This window comes from Melopsittacus undulatus, chromosome 6, assembly GCF_012275295.1.
Source record: "Melopsittacus undulatus isolate bMelUnd1 chromosome 6, bMelUnd1.mat.Z, whole genome shotgun sequence".
In the NCBI taxonomy this organism is placed as follows: Eukaryota; Metazoa; Chordata; class Aves; order Psittaciformes; family Psittaculidae; genus Melopsittacus; species Melopsittacus undulatus.
Genome location: NC_047532.1, coordinates 45729812 through 45749175, shown reverse-complemented (window position 1 = coordinate 45749175; position 19364 = coordinate 45729812). Strand labels below are relative to the sequence as shown.

Here is a 19364-nt window from a genome sequence, read left to right as displayed (position 1 = left end):
CTACAGAGTCTGTGTCTCTTGCTAGCTAATGAGTTATGTTTACTCTAGGAGGAACAAACCTGAGACTAGTTACTCAGATGGGCTAATCCAGCTGTCTCTGAGCACCTGCAACCTGCACACAGTTCTGTTTGTGCCTCATTGTGTGATGTAGCCCCCACTGTGAGAGATGGTGCCAGTACCCTGCCACACAGGAGCAGGGTGGGGAAATGGGTGAAACCACAGCCTTTCCTCACAAGCAGCACAGCACATTGCCCTCAATAAATTGTTCTCAGTTCTGGAGTGGTGGAGAGGCTGCAAAGCATCAGTGAGCACATGAGTCTACATCCTTTTCTAGCACCATTAGGGACAGTACAGTCCACATTACCATGTGTTGTAGGCTAGGTAATAAAACAGTAATTCTGTATTTATCATGCAACTTGTTCATAGAAAACCAGTAAGCAGTACTAAAGCCCCATAGAAAAAGCCCAGTGGTGCTCCAGGTACATGCAAGTGATAGACCCAAACCCTGCTTTCTTGGAAATATCTTTGCAATAAAAAGCTTACCTCTGCATACAATACCCTTTAACAACATTTTCTTTAAAAGCAGCATCAAGCAATTTAAAATATTAATGAATTCAAAATGAAATCTCCATTACTCATTATCCAGTGGAGTACTGTGAAACAACAGTCTGAAACAACCTTGAAACCATGCAGACCTTTCAGTAGGCAGTTGAACCTATGACTCTCAGCTTCCTCAGCAGTACAGTGCAATAATGACCTTGAAATGGCCAACTGTACTGAATTTTGTAAGCGAGTTTCCCTTACAAAACATTTCACAGTAATTAGTCCAATCATAATTGGCAGGTATTTGGGCTCTTTCTTTCTAAAGTGCTTCAGAAAGTACCTAAATGTAGTGACATGCAGGGCCAGTCAGTAACTCAGAAATACTCTGGAGCATAACCGAAAGCAGATTGCTTCCTGTTTTCAATTAATTTATGGGTCTAATTGGAAGAGGAAAGTTGCTGTGTCAATCTGAATCAAATTCACCCCTGAAACGGAAGTAGTTGCATCTATCTGCTTCCTCCTTTCTGAAAAGTGTCATGCTGATGAAGCCAAGACTAAAGTGGTAAACTGATCTGCACAATTTGCTGCTGGATCAATCAGCATCTGTACTTGGGCTTTTTATGAACCTGTTATCTTTCTCTTAAACTGCCCAGTGCTCTCTTTCCTGAGTGAGTTTGCAAGTTGTGATCCAGACACCAAAGTCCTAACTTTGATTTCCATGTTTTCTGCTGACCGCTTTTAGTCAGGATTTTCATACCAGTATCAACCATCCCTTCAAGCTAGAAAGTTTTCTGATTGATAGGTCAAACAACTTGGTATTGCTGACTGTGCTGTTCTAAGAAGTTCTTGGGTTTCCTGAAGTTACTTTCTTTGCTTCCATTCCTTTTAATAACTCATCCACTATATATAAAACTTTGGAATTAACTTTGTAGAACAATCCAATGGGCTGAACTCAGATTTAGATACAGGAACTGGACAATGGCAGATTAACTAGTGTATTCTGAAGTGCCTGGTAAGCATGCGGGGAAAGAGCATGAAACAATATTTTTGTTTCTTTAATTGAATTACAATTTTTGTGATCGAGTCTTAGACTATTTTTAGTGCTGTTTTTGCAATGTATAAATACACTATAGTTGGGAGAGGCTATAAGAGACAATATTGTTCAGTGTGATAGGTATGATCACAGCCTGCATCTTGTCAAGACAGCAGTAGATGAGAATTTAAGGCTAAACAGAATCTTCAGTATGCATTAGTATGGAAGCATTTGCTGATGTTTGTAACCACTTTACTCAGGTATTCATGGGAAAAAAAACCATAAAAGAGCCTGTTTGAAAATTTATCAATGAGTTGATGATCAAATATTCTGGTTTTGTCAGCAGCAGAAATCATCCTTCCTGCAGATTAGAAAGGTATGAAGAACTTTGACAATAAGAGCTTATATGTGCTGCATATTGCCTTACCCTCCTCTTGGCTTCAAAATGCCAGTACACTACTTTTGGGGTGAAATAATAGTACCTTTGAGAGAACAATAACTACGTTGTGAAAAGCTTTCTTGAAGATGGGAAAAAGGCATCTGTTGAAAGTAGTGCTCAGAACTAAAACAAATCCCCTGCTGTATATTTTGAAAGAGAGTGACGGAAGAACCAAAAAGTCGACATTTGCATTTCAGCTCAGTCCTGGGAACCATAAGAATTTTCTAGTGGTTCATTATAGCTGCTGGTAGCTGCCAGACTTTACTGGTCTGTTGAAGAAACTTTCTAATATGGAGTCATTGTAAGGAAGTAATAGGCATAAAATGGACATTGCCAAGTTCTCATGTCAGTCAGCAGGTGATAAAACCAGGAAGATTTAGGGGAGAGCTGGAGAGAAGCTGTTTTAATTAATTCTCTTCACAGCTGCATGGTAAGGTGGTTGAAAAGATATCGGGTAGAAGAAACATCAGCTTCTATTTTATTGCCTATGAAACTGATATGTTGTCTTTTTATCTGCATATAATTCAGGGTGTTTCTATGCTTTTTTTCTCCCTTTTTTACTACATTAGAAAATAATTTAATGACAAGAGCATTTGAAAAATTGCAGAGTTTCTTTAAAAAAAGTATTCAGCCCTCTCCTACATTAGTCTTTTGGTACTGTGACCTCCTCATTCAAAGATGTCTGCATCTTTTTATTGCATCTCTCAGCTTCTCACAGAGAAGAAAGTTATTAGAGACCACCAAGACTCTCAACGCCTCAAGACATTAAACTTGGTGAAATCATCTTAAACAGAGTGTTACCAGATGCATTTGAAAACACCAGCTTTTATTTTTGAAAAAGTTCTTGTTCAGTTGGAAAGTTTTCTCTGAATAGAACTGAAAAGGACTTAATCTCAAACTTGCAATAATTTTGTTCTTTGTTGCCTGACCCAGACTGTTTGATCACTTCATCCAGTATTCTTATTTGGCTTTACTATTACATGCCTGTATTAAATAAGCAACTAAGAAAAAGGAGGGCACTGCTTGCCTTATACACATATAGCATGCACTGTGAACTTATTGTCAATTTAAAGTAAAAACTGTAATAGAGAAGCTATTTTTTACTCAAGCCAAATGTATGATGCCTCTTCTCATAGTTCATTCTAGAACTTTTCTTTGGACAGCAGTCTCAGGATAAGTGGGCTTCTTTTTAAAGGGATTTTCTAGTAGCATTAGACAGCTCACTGTCAACTGTGGTTTACTGAGGCTGCAAGGCCAAACAAACCTGACATGACAGAGCATATACTGAAGTAATTTCCTCTGATTCACTGGCATTACATACATGGTCACAGTGATTTGCTGAACACCTGTATGGTTACACTTTTCAGACTTGTTCATGTGATGAAACCTTACAGAGAACAGTCATTTGTAATCTGACATTAGCAGACCATTACTAGAACCAAAATTTCCTTGTGTTGGAAACCCACACACATAACACCACCTGAGCTGAAAAACTGCAGCTGAAAATTACTCAACAATTGATACAGCTGGCTAACATTTACCTGTGCTGCCCTAAAGATGGCTGCCAGGGAGGAAGCCAAACCAAAGGGGTCACTGCAGAGTAGATTTTTAGATGCCAATTTGAGACACAATGGAGCACCAAAAAATGAAGCTCATCTCTTGTGCTGTCTGATCTGTCACTGCTCCGGCCACAATTCAGTTCTCTAAGCTGGGTTTCAGTTGCCACTAATGTGGCAAGATCTTTGCTCATAGTTTTTATTAGGAAGTTGGATTTCAAACTTTAGCATACATTTTCTAATGTTACTTTTTTTTTGACTCCTTCAGCTACCAACAGGAGGTCCACAGAAATTTCCTGCCCTCCAAAGACCATTTCTGAAGTAGAGTTATCAAAAAAGAAAAACATTAAGAAGACTAAAGGTGGAATTAAGGTAGGAGGATCTATGTTGTGGGTACTTCCCATATCCCAAGAGAACTTGGCCTTGCTGAACTTCGCTAGGTTTGCACTGGACCACTTCTCCAGCCTCTCAAGGTCCCTCTGCATGGCTTCCTCTCCCCACAGTATGTAGACTGCACTACACAGCTTGGTGTTATCAGCAAACTTGCTGAGGGTGCACTCAATCCCACTGTCCATGTCACCAACAAAGGCGTTAAACAGCACTAGTCCAGTACTGACCCCTGAGGAATACCACTCATCACTGATCTCCACCTGGGCTTTGAGCCATTGACCACAACTCTTTCAGTTGACCATGCAGCCAATTCCTTATTTACCAAGTGGTCTATCCATCAAATCTATGCCTTTCCAGTTTAGAGACAAGGATGTTTATGTGGGACAGTGTCAAATGCCTTGCATAAGTCCAGGCAGATTATGTCAGTTGCTCTTCCCTTTTCCACCAGTGCCACAGCCCCATCACAGAAGGTCACCAAATCTGTCAAGACATGATTTGTCCTTAGTGAAGCCATGTTGTCTGTCACTAATCACCCCCTTTTTGTCCCTGTGCCTTAGTACAGTTTCCAGAAGGATCTGCTCCACAGACTTGCCAGGCACTGAGGAGAGACTAACCAACCTATAGTTCCCTGGGTCTTCCTTGTTTCCCTTTTTAAAAATGGGTGTTATATTTCCCTTTTCCTAGTCAGCAGGAACTTCATTGTACTGCCACGACTTCTCAAATATGATAAATAATGGCTTGGCAAATACATCCACTAGTTCCCTCAGGAACCATGGATATATCTTATCTGGTCCCACAGAATTGTGCACCTTCAGGTTCCTTAGATGGTCTCAAACCTGATCTTCTACAGCAGGGGGTTTTCATTCTCCCACTCCCAGCCTTGTGATTTGGGCAGTGTGGCTGGAGCTCTTGCTGGTGAAGACCAAGGCAAAAAAGTCATTGTGTACCTCAGCCTTCTCCATGTCCTGGGTGACCAGGTCTCCCTTTCCTTCCAGTGGGACCCACATTTTCCCTTGGTTTATGTACATGGTCTAAATCCAAATATGTTAAATGTACTTGCAAGATACAGGAGTATCACTGACATTGTATTTCTGTGCACAAGTGTTATGTAGCTTTGCCACCATCCCCTTTAGTTAAAAGTTTACCGAAGACAGAAATCAAATCATATTCAATGCCATTCACTTACAGCCTTCTAAATAATAACTTTGGAAATAATGTTCTTGCATCTTCCCTGCATTAAGATTCATATATTATTATCTCTTTAAGGCAGCATATCATTAGAATAGTAAAAAATGCTATTTAAGGTATGTTTTGAAGAAGAAAAATATGAATGTGTTGAGGGAAACAATACAACTAATATTCAAAAAGAATAGCAAAAGAACTTGGGTAGTATGGGAAAGATGGCAGGGGGGTTGGAACTAGATGATCTTAAGGTCCTTTCCAACCCTAACTATTCTATGATTCTATGAAACGGTAAGTATCCTTCTTTATACTGTTCAGCAGTTTGGAGGAAGAAGAGGAGGAAGGGAATAAGCTTTGTCAATATATCTCTGGGGAAATGTCCCAACCTAAAATAAGTTAGACCCCAGGGAAACGAGATGACACATTAGCCCCTGCAGTTGCAGTTAACTTTTTCATAGGCCATTAGTTATTTTAAAGGTGTTTTTTACAGGTGAGCCCTGTAAGAGAACATATCCAGTAACAGAGATCACATTTTATGATGAAAACTCCCTGGGTGATTGCCACTTTAGCCCACTATTAATGAAGATATTCTTAAAGTAAACATTTTTGACTTTGCAATTTTTAATGAGTAATCCACAGAACAAGACTCATACTTTGGCACTTCTTACACCAGTAACAGTCACACATGAAAGTGCTACTTTGCTTTAAAAATTAAAAAATGGTTTGATCTGATCTGTATGTGATTTCTGCACTAACGGGATTAGAATTAGTTGTTTTGGGGGGTTGTTAGTTTATTGGTTTTTATTTTCTGGGAGGATGGAAATATTCAGAAGGGAAAAGGGGAGGAATAGTGTTACCCTGAGGCACAAAAAGCTAAAAATTTATCAAGTGTTTACCTGGCACAATTCTATTAAACTTTTGATATAATGCAAGCTACTTCAACCCAACTCTTCTATTATTCATACCCTGACTTGCTGACACATTTGACCTTTATTTCCCAAAGGTAAAAGGCAAAAATTAAATTAAATACATTTTCTGAAATGGCCAAAAGAGCCTTACAGCTTCACTAATAAGCACAACCCAAAATCTAGTTATCACCAGTATCATACAGCTGTTCTCACGTTTATCTAAACTCATATAAAGTGACTTTGGAATCAGTCTTATTCTCATCAGTAATGCAGGTGATCAGCTGCATTCCTCCCACAGTTAGGTATATGCAACAACCTGGTACAGGCTTTATGAAAACATCCATTCATTCATTTTTAAATCTACTTTACAAGACTACAATGCAAATTATGCCCACTCTCCTTCCCTCCTATTGTTGCTACAGAATTTCCTTGTATTTTACTTCTGACACTAGTTCATGTGAGTATAGTTTATCAATGGATTCCATCATCACCAACCAGCTAATGAATTTGGCTACACAGACGGTAAGAAAGGCCACTGCTTTTTCCCCCCGCTAGAATCAGCCCTTAAAAATGAAAGTGCTCAGGAACCTAAAAGACTCTGCTGGAGTTTAGATATTGTCTTGGATTAACTGCAAACATAGCCACTGAGTTGTTTCACTGAATTTGAAGAGATGGCCTTCATGTAAACCCCAGTAGTACTTTGTACTTTTAAAACCACAGGCAAAAGGAGGAAAAGCCTGCTTACAACTTGCCTGGAGCACAGTTGAAATAATCCAACTTTGCAAGACTGTACAAGGAAGAAGGTTAATGTTTCTCAAAATATTATGTAAAAATCTTCAGTCCCTTACAACTTGGGGACAGCCCTTGCAAATATATAATGTGCTCAGTATTTGAGCGCATATGTACTTACATAATACTGCTGCTAGTACAAAGGCACTTCTCAGAGGCACAAGACAGTTTCCCCATGCGTCTTCAGATGGTACTGTAAAAAGAACTCTGAAAACGTGAAGTCTTTGGGCTGGCTTCAGGCAGGAAACAAAAAACCATAGTATTTCAGAGTCTAAGGAAAAGAAAGTTATGTCTGCAACTATCTACATTAGGAGATAATGCACCTTCTGTGGCAGAAAAACATAAAGGCACTGCCTGGAGTCAAGAATGCCTCCCACACCAATACTGAGCAAGAAAGCAGAAAAATATAGTAGTCTTGATTTACAATCTACACATCTAGAATTATTTTAACTTGTCCAGTGACTTACTAGACTAGGTAGGATCTGGTTTTATTATTTTTAAAAGTTAAAAATTCTGTAAGTAACAACATCAGCAATTAAGTATTTTCCGTTTTACTGTGTTCTTTTTTATTCAGATTGAAGTGATGCATGAAGCCAGCCAAGGAGGATCTAGCAGAGTCCTTGTGATGAGTGAAAGTGATGAGAACTTGTCAACAAGGAGGAGGTAAGGCTGCACATGTGAACCAGTATCTTTTTGTTGTTCTTAGAGTGCAAGTAACTGCATTTTTAGTACATTTTATATGATTTAAGTTCACTATTTAGATATAATCAAGACCCTGAAATGCTTATAGACATACATTTATACACAGTCTATCAAGCTGGAAAAGCAAGCAAGATTTCTCTTTTGTTTGGGGTTAGTGGTTTAGTTGGGGTTTCTGGTTGTGGGGTTTTTTTTTTTTTTTTTTTTTTTTTTTGTTTGTTTTTTGTTGTTGTTTTTCTTGGAAGCATTAATTACGTGACACGAGAAGTCATTAGAATAAACCTTGCATGTATTTACCAAAAGAAGCCATATTAACCTCACTGTGTTCAGGATATTCATGTTTGACTATATGCTTTTGAGAAGCTTCTGTTTTCATTAAATGCAACCAATAATCTTTTCTCCCTTTCTGTGAAGTCTTGAGAAAAAGATTATTAATGATGTATTCTAAACCACCAAATAGTTAAGTCATTTAGTTTAACAGAGAGTACCGAGCAAACTCAGTTTAATTTAGTTGAACTGCACTGTTTCTAGGCCAAAGGGAGCAACTAAAAAAAAAAACCACACCAAAAAAGACCCACAAAAAGACCCGCCCTGCAACAAGTCAAAACCCACAGTCCTCACTGACATAACTTTCTTTGTTCTCTTCTTCAGTATGATTTAGATAGTTTATACCTACATTATGCCTCTCTCTCACACAGGTATACACTGAAATTACTTGATGTAAAAGACTACATTTCTAAAAACAGTAGCTTGTCTATTTTGCTAGACAAATTGCAGGCACATACAAAAATGTAACTTATTACTATCTTAGTTGCACCCTATGAAAATATTATGACTGGTCTCCAAACCAGCAGCTAGCTTTCAAAAGGTGCTAAGTGTGATCTGAAACAGAAGTTATTTAGATACACATCTCTTGAGGAATGATTACAGGAAGAGAGCATACAACTTTTGAGTTAATATTAACAAATAAAGCTTCTAATATTTGGAGGTTTTACACAACTTTAGACCTAGAAACTTGGTAAACAAATTTTTGAGCTGTCTCTTTTCTCAAGAACACTTACTTCACCTTTTGTTCTACAAAAGGTTTGATTCAAGGCAGAATAGAAAGAAAGCAGGGGAAAGGAGGGGGGAAAGCAGTTTGAAATCCTCTAACAAGAGGGATCTCAGAATAGCATTTCAGCACATCAGAGGTAAGCCTGTCAGTTACAAAGAAAGCAACAAGAGATATTTACCTTTGTTTTGTTGTTTTGTTTCTTAAAAGAAATATCTGTTTATTCAAAACAAGTTTTACAAAACAATTGTCTTTTTGTGGTACAGAGCAAAGTTTAAGAATAAATATTGAATATTCTGTATAAAAATTAGTAATATCAAAGGGAAACTGATGCAAACCAAACAAATAGGTAAAAAAATAGCATTAAATATTCTGTGCAACAATGTCAAACTCAATGACGAGTGACCATTCAGGCTGATACAGTTTTATTTGCAGAAGTAAAACCTGACAGCCCTGCATTGGAGCACCGAGACTATTGTTAAAAAAGGTTCTAGATAAAGGTGTACAGATCTTAAGTCAAAGTTTAGAACTGGAAAATAAGAAGCTTTCTAGCGTCTCCATTTTTTGAAAAGGAGTGCCTTCATGCTTTCTTTTTTATTCAGCAAGCAACTTCTTTTCACTGCAGCAAAAGAAAATGCATACTACAAACATCAAGGCTCTTTTAAGATTAAGAAGCAACTTAAAAGTCAAACCAGCTGTAAACCAAAATATTTCAATGGTCAAAAGGGACTTTCAGATAATGGCAAACAACATTAATCAGTGTTTTAAATGTTAATTTAAGCTACTTTAAACTTACTTTACATTTGCCTGTGTGAGTGAAAACAATAAATACCAACACATAGTTATGCTGGAAAAAAATGTAGTCCTAATAGACCATTTTGGTTGCAATACTGCATATGAAGACCCTCTTTCCATGCCTTGAATAGGGTGGCTTTTTCTAGCAGGGCATTTTGCTGTGCAGCTTAATTTAAATGGCTCACAACAGGTCAGAGATCAGATGAAGCAGCTTTCCTTCAGTATAGAATACTACTTTTTCTATATGTGGATTTAATTCTCCATAAGCCAACAGGTTATATACATCTAGGGTTGTCTTGGGGTGGTTGCTCTTCAGTGTGTGTTTTGGTGTTTTGGGTTTTGTTTGCGGGGGGTGTTAGTACTATAATCAATCTGTTCTGGCAAGAACAGGAGCTGGATTTGTTCTTTCTGAGGTACAGCTGTTAAATCCTTCAATCATTCTGACATTGATGATATATCTCTGGGCTCTTTATATACCCAACATTTGGGTTCAGTTAGGATTCTTATTCTTTTCCTTCTGGAAAACCAATTATAGAAAGTTACATATTTCACTTCATTCCAATAGCTACCTACCATCCATCTGAAACGGCAGCCTAGAGAACAGTCAGCAAACTCAATCCTGTATTCTGTCTATGCGAACATGTACCATTAGCTTTTCAAACCATTAAAACCTGCAGCACAGCTCCAAGAACAGTAGCAGTCATTTAAATAAAGTTTACTACTTGCAGCTTAAAGATGCCAAGTCTTGTATAGCTGTTCTACGGTAAAGTAAGAAGACACAGATCAGTAATGCACACAGTGAGAAATTTCAGACAGAAGAAAAAGGCTAGTTTTAGACCAAAAGCAAGTAGTATTGCTTCTGTAATTAGTATATTTCGAACAGAGGCTTGATAATTTGTGAGCTTTTGCATTATAATTTCTCTGCTGATAAACTTGATTCAATCAAGCATTCAGAAGTAGTTCCCCACTAAAGCTTGTTCCCATCAAATAAATGAGTTCAAAAGCAATATCTGACTGTACCTTGTGTGAGTGGTGTCTACTTCAGAAACAGCTACCACAGGTTTGGCAATTAGCAGCTAAAATACCTATCCTGAGAGTCCGTGAAAACACCATTAGTGAGCTATACAAGAAAAGACTGCAGACATGCTAGAGCTTTGGTTCACTGAAATATTTATATGGCACCACAATACAACTTATAATAGTTGATGTTTGAGTATCACTTAGTTCTAGCCCAATTTACAACACACAGGTGTTCTGTTTCTCATGCAGGTGATATTACCATTAAAACATATTCAAGATACAGGGGGTTGTGGACACAAACTACCCTGACATTTTAAAGACAATCTTGTATTTAAGACTCCAGGAGAAATATTTTAGTGATTTTGATTTGTGTACTGAATTTCTGTGGATCACCATTTCCTTACCCCTTCACTGTGAAGTCAAAATTTGCGCAGAAAATACCGTCTCTCTTTGTTAGTACAAGAATGACATTTTACCTTTTAAACTTTTTAAGTTTTAAATTAGCTGTAAGTAACATTGTCAGGGACTTCTGCTTACTTTTTAGTACCATGAATACTGGAAAACTGAAGCATTGTAAAAGGAAACTCATTTAGCTTATTAACAATTGGATTGTTTAAATATACTGCTTCAGTTTTCCGAAGGCAGAAAGATTAGCAAAACCAGCTACATGGAGTAATATTTTATTTTTGGTTTGTTTTTTTTTTCAAGTTCTAAAGGAAGCTCCTTTGTTAAAACAACCAAGTCAGAGGGCACTCAAACACCATTTCCCTATTTCAGAGGTTTAGGGAGCTTTGAGAAAAGGACTGTAGTAGCTCTTCACTTCTAGCATTCACTGTCAGTTGTACAGGTCTAGACTTACTTTCTGTGAAGCACTGAGAAATGCTGAATATTTGTAGTATTTTGCCTTAAACTGCTGCAAGTCTCATTCATCAAGTCAGTTTTACTTTCCTTTGTGTTTTAAAATGTCTATTCCATTTTGTTATAGCAGACTTTTATCATGTGCCTTAGTTCACACAGCTTTACTGACAAAAACATAGTTCACATAGCTTTACTGACAAGTTCAAAGTAACACATTTTCACCATGCATTTCAAAGTGTAGAAGTCAAGTCCATTAGTTATTTAATCCAGACTTTCATCCCTTCAAGAGTAAAAAACCAGGCTACAATGTAAAAAGTTGCAGTATAATAGGAGAGCTATTCCAGTAAGTTTCTGGATAGGATTTAGGACCTTCTTTCCTCCCCACCCCATTTTCAAATGTGAATTTTACCTCTTTATCTTTTGAATAAACAGCTAAAAAGTTGTTGCTCTGTTTTGGCTCAGTGGATCTTCAACACAGATATTCAAGTATTAAGCAAATGCAGCTGAACAAGGATATGTGTCCTCATAGTATAGTTTACAGAGAAGCATTATATTGACTATCCTGCAGTATATTCTACCCCAAACTCCCGAAGAGAACTTTTTAACTTTAGGATTTGTAGCCTGCTTCCATAACTGTTGAAGATCATATACATGTCCATGAGATGTCATCATTTTGTTATAAATGCAGGGATGATACGGAGCCTTTCCTTCCCCAGAAAAAAATACATGATGTTGTGGTACAATTCCCATTTTATTTGCACAGAGACCCATGAAAACATCATCTATATAAAGACTTGTATTGAGAGTCAATGAAGCCTCATATACTTTAGCTGCTACATCATTTGATATTACATACGCAGCTCCAGCTGTGTAGTCAGGATAAGAGGGCCACTGGTACATTTCATATGGAACATAGTATTTGCTACTCTTATCTCTTACGGGAGGGGATCCGCGATGGACACGACCAATCCAGAGATCTTGAACACCCATTTGTGCTAGACTTTGGAGATAAGCAACAAGATTTGGCATATGGATAAAGATATCATCATCTGCAGACATAATGAACCTGGCATGAGGACAGTAGGCATTCACCCAGCTAAACTGCAATAGCAATTTAAGAGTAAGATTGTGAAAAGTATCCAAGAAGTCTTGCTGAATCAAATCATTGTATTTCTGGTCTTCCAGTCGAAGTTCTCTTTGCAGCAGGTGATCTGTTGGTCGTCCTAAAGCAAAGAGAGTTTTAATGGTGGCATTAAGTTTAGAATGAACATACTTCTCATTTCCCCAAGTTTGTCTAATTGCATCTCTTCGATGACGGTTTTCAGGAGAAGTCTTCACAAACAACAGGAGAAGGACATCCTGTTGCTGACATTTCCCGCTGTGGTTGATCAAGTACTGGTAGCTTGATACTCTGTCCAAGTTATCCCTGTTGATAGACAGGCTGTCATTCACAAAATGGTAGCTATTTATGAGGTATCTGTATGAGTAGGACTTCATATGGCTCACAATGTGATTATCAAATGGTCCCCAAAAAATCATGAGACACAGGATGAAGCACGTGGCAAATATCTGCAAAAAATGGCATTTTCTGACTCTCCTGGGACTAACAAACATTCTGATGCAGTTTCTATGATCCTTATTCTTGTTCAGGATCAGTTTTCACAGTGCTTGTGTTTCAGTTTAAGAGCACAGTGTCACCCCTTCAAGATAAGTGTCCATTGTAAGGCATGTTGTCTTTCATTCAGCATCCTTGCAAAGCCAGCTTTGTTCGCAAGTCATCTTTCTCCAAAAATGTTTTTCTTTGACTGAAAGAATGCAGTTTTGAAAGACGAGGCTTGTAGATGAGTATTTTCCCTTGGGCATCTTGAGTTGACCACCACACTTCTGATTGGATCTTCTCATGTGTTTGTCTCCATGAAGATGAATACCTGCCAACTGTAAAGAGGTGGGAGAGGAGAAAAGTTTTAGTCAGCTGTCATTAACATATCAGATTTTAGGTTTGGTCATGAAACTGAGCTGACTACTCAGACACTCCCCATCACCACCCACCCCTACAAATAAGCCTGGCAGCACCTTAGAGGTTTTCAGTGGCACAGAGCAAGCTTGCAGGAAGCTGTTGAAGGAGAACCTGACACAGAGGTTTCAGTTCTGCACAAGGAGCTCATTCTTAGAAAAATCCATTGCCACTAACCAACGGATGACATTTTGTTTTCATTCCTCTAAGCTTGGAAGGAAGACACACCCTGCAAATGACTGGGCTTACAAGTTGTCTTTGGGTGGTCTATTTGACAGCAAGCCCCACGCAGAGATCTGGGACTGCTCCTGGATGTGGGAGCACTGGGGAGCCCCAGAGGGCTTCACCTCCCTCACCCCTACCGGCCACCCGGAGAGAAGGGCCCGGGCCCGAAGAGAATGGAGTCAAGCGGCGCAGCCCTCCCTTCACCTTGGCTGCAGGCCGCACTGCGCCGGTTAGGCAGGGCCTCCCGTGCCTCAGCTCCTCACGGGGCGGCCGGCTCCGCCCTGAGGGAAGGCGCTGCCTGCACGTCGCCTCGTCTCCTATATCGGTGGCTCGCTGCTCCGGCCGTGGTAGCACCCAGGGCCCCAGCGCGGCATTGCTCCCCTGCCTCGACCCCCCAGGCAGGGCTGTGGGAGGGAAGCAGCCGTGTGACTACCACGGCCAGCAGATAAGGACTATTTGTAACCCGAGCTGTAGTGCAGAGGTCAGTTACGCAGTAATCTGTACCAGACTCTTCAGGTAGGGACCCCTGTCATAGATACAACTATTAAGATCAGACAGTTAACAATGCAGCACTGCCATCTCTGCTACCAGCTAGTTCTTAGTGAAGTATCCAACGCACAAAAAGCCACTCAAATCCAGCCTTCTCACTCCACATTTTGTAAAATTCAGTTCTTGTAGCTAGTTGTCTCTCCTATCTAATAAACAAGAACAGCCTGAAGTAGCAGCTACCTGCTCATCCTGTACAACCCCAACAATTGAGCATGCTTCCTGTCAGGCAAGAAATATCAGACTAGCAGCATAAAAAGAATGGCACCCCACAAGCTAAGCACCTCTAAGACAAAAACACAACCCCCAAAGCAAGAGAACAAAAGCTACCATTATTACATTTGAAGTCACATGCAACACGTTTTGAAATTGGTTTACCCATTTGAGGTCTTGCAACTAGATAGCATGATGAGACTGCAACAGACTATAGAGATAAGAAAACTTTGAGCAATTTTGTGGTGTAGTTATCTACCACAGAGAGAGGACTGCCTCCTCAAAATGGAAACTATGCACTGGTGCAGTTGAGGATTGCAGATTATAGTGCACAACAGAAAAGCTGTATGGGCAGTTTGGTGAACAGAAGTCAGCGCTTTTTATAGTATCAGTTTAAACCCTTTTTATTTTGAAAACAGGAAGTTAAACAATGCACCCCAGAGTTATCAACACAGCAACTTTACAACATAATGCTATTGCAAAGCTTACTCTTGCAGATGAGATGCAAACAAGCTGCAGTATTTCAGAAATCCAGATATTTGATAGCTCCTTTTGGAGGAGTGGGTCTGATGACACTCACTAACTTCCTGAGAGTGAGGATAAGTTCTAGTTTCCCCCTCCAACTTGTGTGCTCATTTCCAAAAATCTGTATTCTGCTTGAAATTGGCCAGTTAGCACAAATGCTGCAGCATCATCTCCCCAAGTTGCATTTACAAAGTCTAAAAAAAAAAAGCTCAACCTTCATGATAGCTTAAAAGCAGCTGTCTAACTTTTCTGAAAGTAAAGGGAGCAGGAGGAAAATCTGTTTAACCGCTTGAAGCAAAGTTTACCTTGGTAAACACAGGAATACACAGAAGAACTATTTTAGATTACACTTGGCTAATGTGTTTTGGCAACAGCCTGCAATTGCCCATGTCATCTGGTAAAAGACAGCAGCAGTTAACACCACAAAGTGACAGAGGTCACTGAGGACTAGCAGTGAAACTAACCTACATGATAGTTATTGCCACTAGGTAACAATAAAAGTCCCCAGGTGGAGGGAGAGAAAGGAGAAGCAACACACACACACACACCCAAAAGAAACCCCAAACCCCTCCCAAAACAAAACCAACCCACAAACAAACAAAAATCCGCTAATCAAAAAAACCTCACCAAAAAAACAATCACTACCCCACCATTGACCAAACCATTAGAAACCCACCACAAAACACAAGTGACAACAGAAACAGCTTTAATTATGGAACAGATATCAGGGGACAAGAGATGCACATAGACTGAGTTTTCTGCTCCCTAGCACCCCAATCCCTGGAAGTCAGGAATGCTGGGAAGAAAACTTAAGCTTTTGCTTGAAGAAAAAGCAAGCCATAAAGTCAGCTGACTGCAGTCTGGATCAGTCTGGTCTGTCATTTCCTTACTCTAGTTCAAGGGAATTAGATCAGTCTTTAGTGGAGAGAAGTTCAGAATCCTCTTCAGAAACATACCTCTCAGTTAAAACTTTAAATTGCTATTTGATAATGTATATATATGGATGAGCAATACTGATGAAATTTGAGGAGGCCTATATCTAGCTGCCCACCTCCCTCAAAAAAAGCCTGAAGACTGACTTTGAAGGTGTCTGTACACAAATAATCTCTTTCCTTTTCAGAATTTTTTATAGCCCATTTGCAACACACATTCTTTGGGCTTAGTCATGCCCCTTCCCTTAACAAGGGAACAGACTGAGTCACCATAGGAGCTATTCATTACCAGCTGATTCTCATAATTCTGAGGAAGAAAAAGCCAGCCACACTACCAAACACACCAGTATGTTCTCCTAGCAAGAGAAAGAGTGGTGAAACAGAGATAGAAACACACTTGATGGTAATTTTTCTGACTATGATTAAGGTTTTTTGTCTCTTGGTATGCATTTGCTTGCTTATGGCTTGGAAGCTTTTAGATTCACTCTAAGATTGGAGAGAAAATGGGAGAACAAAGTACAGTTTCTATAGCTGCCTTCCTTGCGAGTAGATTTAAGATTCACAACTTTCCCCAGTTGCAAGAACTGCAAGCTTTTCTTCACCCTGCAACAATCCCGCTGTTCCCTGAACAAGTTTGTTATATAACCTTTTGGTATTTCCACAAACATTACTTTCATTTTAATGTAGCAAATGTTTACAATTCTGTACTTTGCATTCAGCATATATTTTGGGATGAAAGTGAAGCTAGCACAGTTTGTTATGCAAACTCCAGAGTCTGTAGAGTGACCACTGCAGAAAAGCAGATCTTTCAGGGAGCTACTTTCAGTGTTCACGGCAGTCAATATTTGAAAAAAACGTCAGTTTTAAGCTAATTTCAGGGTAGAAGTAAAACAGTTTTGGAAAGTCCACTGAGGAGAAGCAGACAATAGAGGCCCTAAAGAAACTTAAAGACACTTCAAATGTGAAAAACCAGAGACAGACCTTCATGGGAAGAACCATGAAGAGACAACAAAAAGACTTTCCAACATGGAGATTTTTTCCAACTACCACCACTCTGATAAAACCTAAATCTGAGAGAGACCAACTAAGATTGTCCAGAGGGAACACACCATAACTCTCAGCTCCAAATTTTCTCATGTGGTACAATACACAGGTGGGGCTTCAATTAATTTCTAATAGATTATATATATTTCATTCCTTCTGCCTCAGACAAAAGATAAGTTTAGATCACAAGGCTTTCCCAGGCAGTGCAGGATATTCCAGGAAACACTATTTTAAATAGAACCAGTTTATACTATCAGCTTGTAGCTACCATCAACAACTCTTAGATAAAGAAAGCTCGGAAGATATACAAGAAGGAACACCTCAAATATTGCCTAGTTTCAAACATCAGTCACCTGAAGAACTGCTGAATCTCTTGTGTCTGTATCTTGTTAGCTGTATCAAACAACCACTTAGTTTAAGGGTGCAATTCTATGTGATTGTTGAGATCAATCAGAAGCTTACTGCTGTCAGTTTGGGTCTCGCTCTTTCCCCAACCCTGCCCTCTCATCCTCACCGAATTGACCTTTTACAGCTTGCAATAGCTCTGGAGCTTATGTGGTTGCTCAACCAGCCAATCAACAGCTCATCAACAGCCTTTTCCCTTCAAAAGCAGCTTGCTGAAACCCTGAAGTATCAGAATTGATACTTGGTTGATTCAGGTCAAGCTGTATCTAGAGCCTAACCTAAGTGCACAACAGGACTCAAGGATTTCCTTTGTAGAACCAGATGTAATACACATTGTTTCTAAAGCTTTCGGTCTTTTTAGTTCTTAGGCTAACAGGCTGTGTATTACGACAGAAAATTTGAAGCCTTAGGACAGACTTTTGGGCTAAAGTTAGGATATTCCTGTCATATGAGCTACTCCAAATCAGCTTGTTTGATAGTGGAGTGGGATGTCCAGGTAAGAAGGCACATTGCAGAGATGCTCTATCCTGCTGCAAGACTTCAGATGTCACATGAACCTAAGCTGCAACACCACTTCTACAGCATTAATGAAATGTGTCCACAGAGATGACAGAGAAGCAGACACACTTCAGTTAAAGCTGCAGGGATGAAGACTAGCCCTACCTGGATTTAAATTCAGACAGTTCTGTCAAGCCTAGTGTAACAAAGAAGCAATCCTGAAAAGGGCAGGTTGGAATTTCGTGAAGCTTTCAAAAATCTGTTTAGAAAGGAGCTACAGGGTTCAAAGAACGCATGTTTTGGCATATTTGGGAGTTTTGTTTAAGTAGAGCTTAATTTTTTTTTTTTTGCTCTGTTTGGTTTCTGAGTAATTTAAATAGTTACGACTTATGTACTGCTTACACACCAAAAGACCAAAGGAAATCTAGTCCAGTTAGCACATCAAATAAGCCATCGAGACACAAAGTTACATGTTTATCAAGATTTTCTCTTCCAACTGACTAATTAAAGGGTAAGAAAGTATGTGCCTAAATTAATGGGAGCAAAGCCTGAATGGACATTGCTGCTTACAGCTTTAGCTACAAGATTACGAAACCCAGGCTCTTCTGACCATTTTCCCATTGCTAACATATGCCTTCATGAGGTATGCTGTCATTTCTACCCTGGCCTGTGTCCTCCTCCTGCACTCCCCACTATCTGAAGAAACTTAGTGTATAATAAGTTGATTTGAAACTAATCTTCAGGTTCCTCTTATACATGAGCTGTCTCAAAAGAGACCTGAGCAGAACACTGAGCAAGTTATACCCCTGATACTTCTAGGATTTCCTGCCATAGTGACAGAAGTTAATTTTAGGGAAAAAAGGGTACTTAGTCAACTAAGCCTTCATTCATAGTTTGCAAGCACCAAGATGGAAAGAAAACACAAGCACAGAGCCTGCAAAGAAAATAATTTCAAGTAATATCAAAACTTCCAGTGTTACACCTTGCTCTGTACAAAACTGGTGAGAAATTGAAGGCAAACTGGATAGATATCCTTTTAGGGAAATATAGTCAAAATGACAATGGGGTTAAAAATGAAAAAAAACCAAAACATTCTAATGCTGTAAAGATCTATGTAAAGTTTAGAGGCAGATCACAGATCTCGCACTAATAAGGAACATTAGTGCAGGGAGGACTGACAGTAGCTTTCAAAATTGCTTCAAGAATATTTAACCCATATTCTCCGTTCTCATATTTGATTGCAAGTTCTTTAGCAACTTGCAGACAGGGTACAGTTTCCTGGGATGGTAGAATCAGCATTCTTAGAGACTTTTTATGCATGCGTTGAGGTCTTAGATTGCTCAGACACCTGATTTTCTGAAGGTGAACACGATTCTGAAGTTGCTCCATTAAGAGCAATCCCCTTATTAAAAAGGCAAAAAAACCCACGCACCCCCCCCCAAAAAAAAAACAAAACAACAAACCAACAAAAAAAAACCCCAACCTCATACCCCCTGCCCCCCAAATAAAAAACCAAACCCCCCACAACCTAAAAACAAACAAAACCAAAACAAACCCAAAATGACATTTAAGTACAGCACTTCTGCCAGGGAAGCTTTGCATCAGAAATAACTGCAGTAACAAAAATAAGACATTGAAAGCTGTAACCAATTGGTGCTTCTCATTGATATGTAACACTTCTAAATGCTGGGGCAATCTC

General features: G+C 39.2%; 2 protein-coding genes across 8 annotated transcripts in view; one reads left to right on the top strand and one right to left on the bottom strand.

Annotated features, from left to right (window-relative positions):
* MCF2L2 (MCF.2 cell line derived transforming sequence-like 2) overlaps window positions 1–19364 on the top strand; it is a 159748-nt gene that overhangs the window by 60188 nt on the left and 80196 nt on the right. The window contains exons 14-15 of the mRNA XM_034064321.1: window positions 3840–3943; window positions 7415–7503. Coding sequence (XP_033920212.1) covers window positions 3840–3943; window positions 7415–7503 — 193 coding nt within the window. The remainder of the gene's footprint in view (window positions 1–3839; window positions 3944–7414; window positions 7504–19364) is intronic.
* The window catches only part of B3GNT5 (UDP-GlcNAc:betaGal beta-1,3-N-acetylglucosaminyltransferase 5), a 40230-nt gene continuing 26683 nt past the window's right edge, over window positions 5818–19364 (bottom strand). For all 7 annotated transcript variants that reach the window (XM_031047071.2, XM_031047066.2, XM_031047067.2 and 4 more), the window contains one exon: window positions 5818–13198. In XM_031047071.2, coding sequence (XP_030902931.2) covers window positions 11753–12877 — 1125 coding nt within the window. In that variant the 5' untranslated portion in view covers window positions 12878–13198 and the 3' untranslated portion in view covers window positions 5818–11752. The remainder of the gene's footprint in view (window positions 13199–19364) is intronic.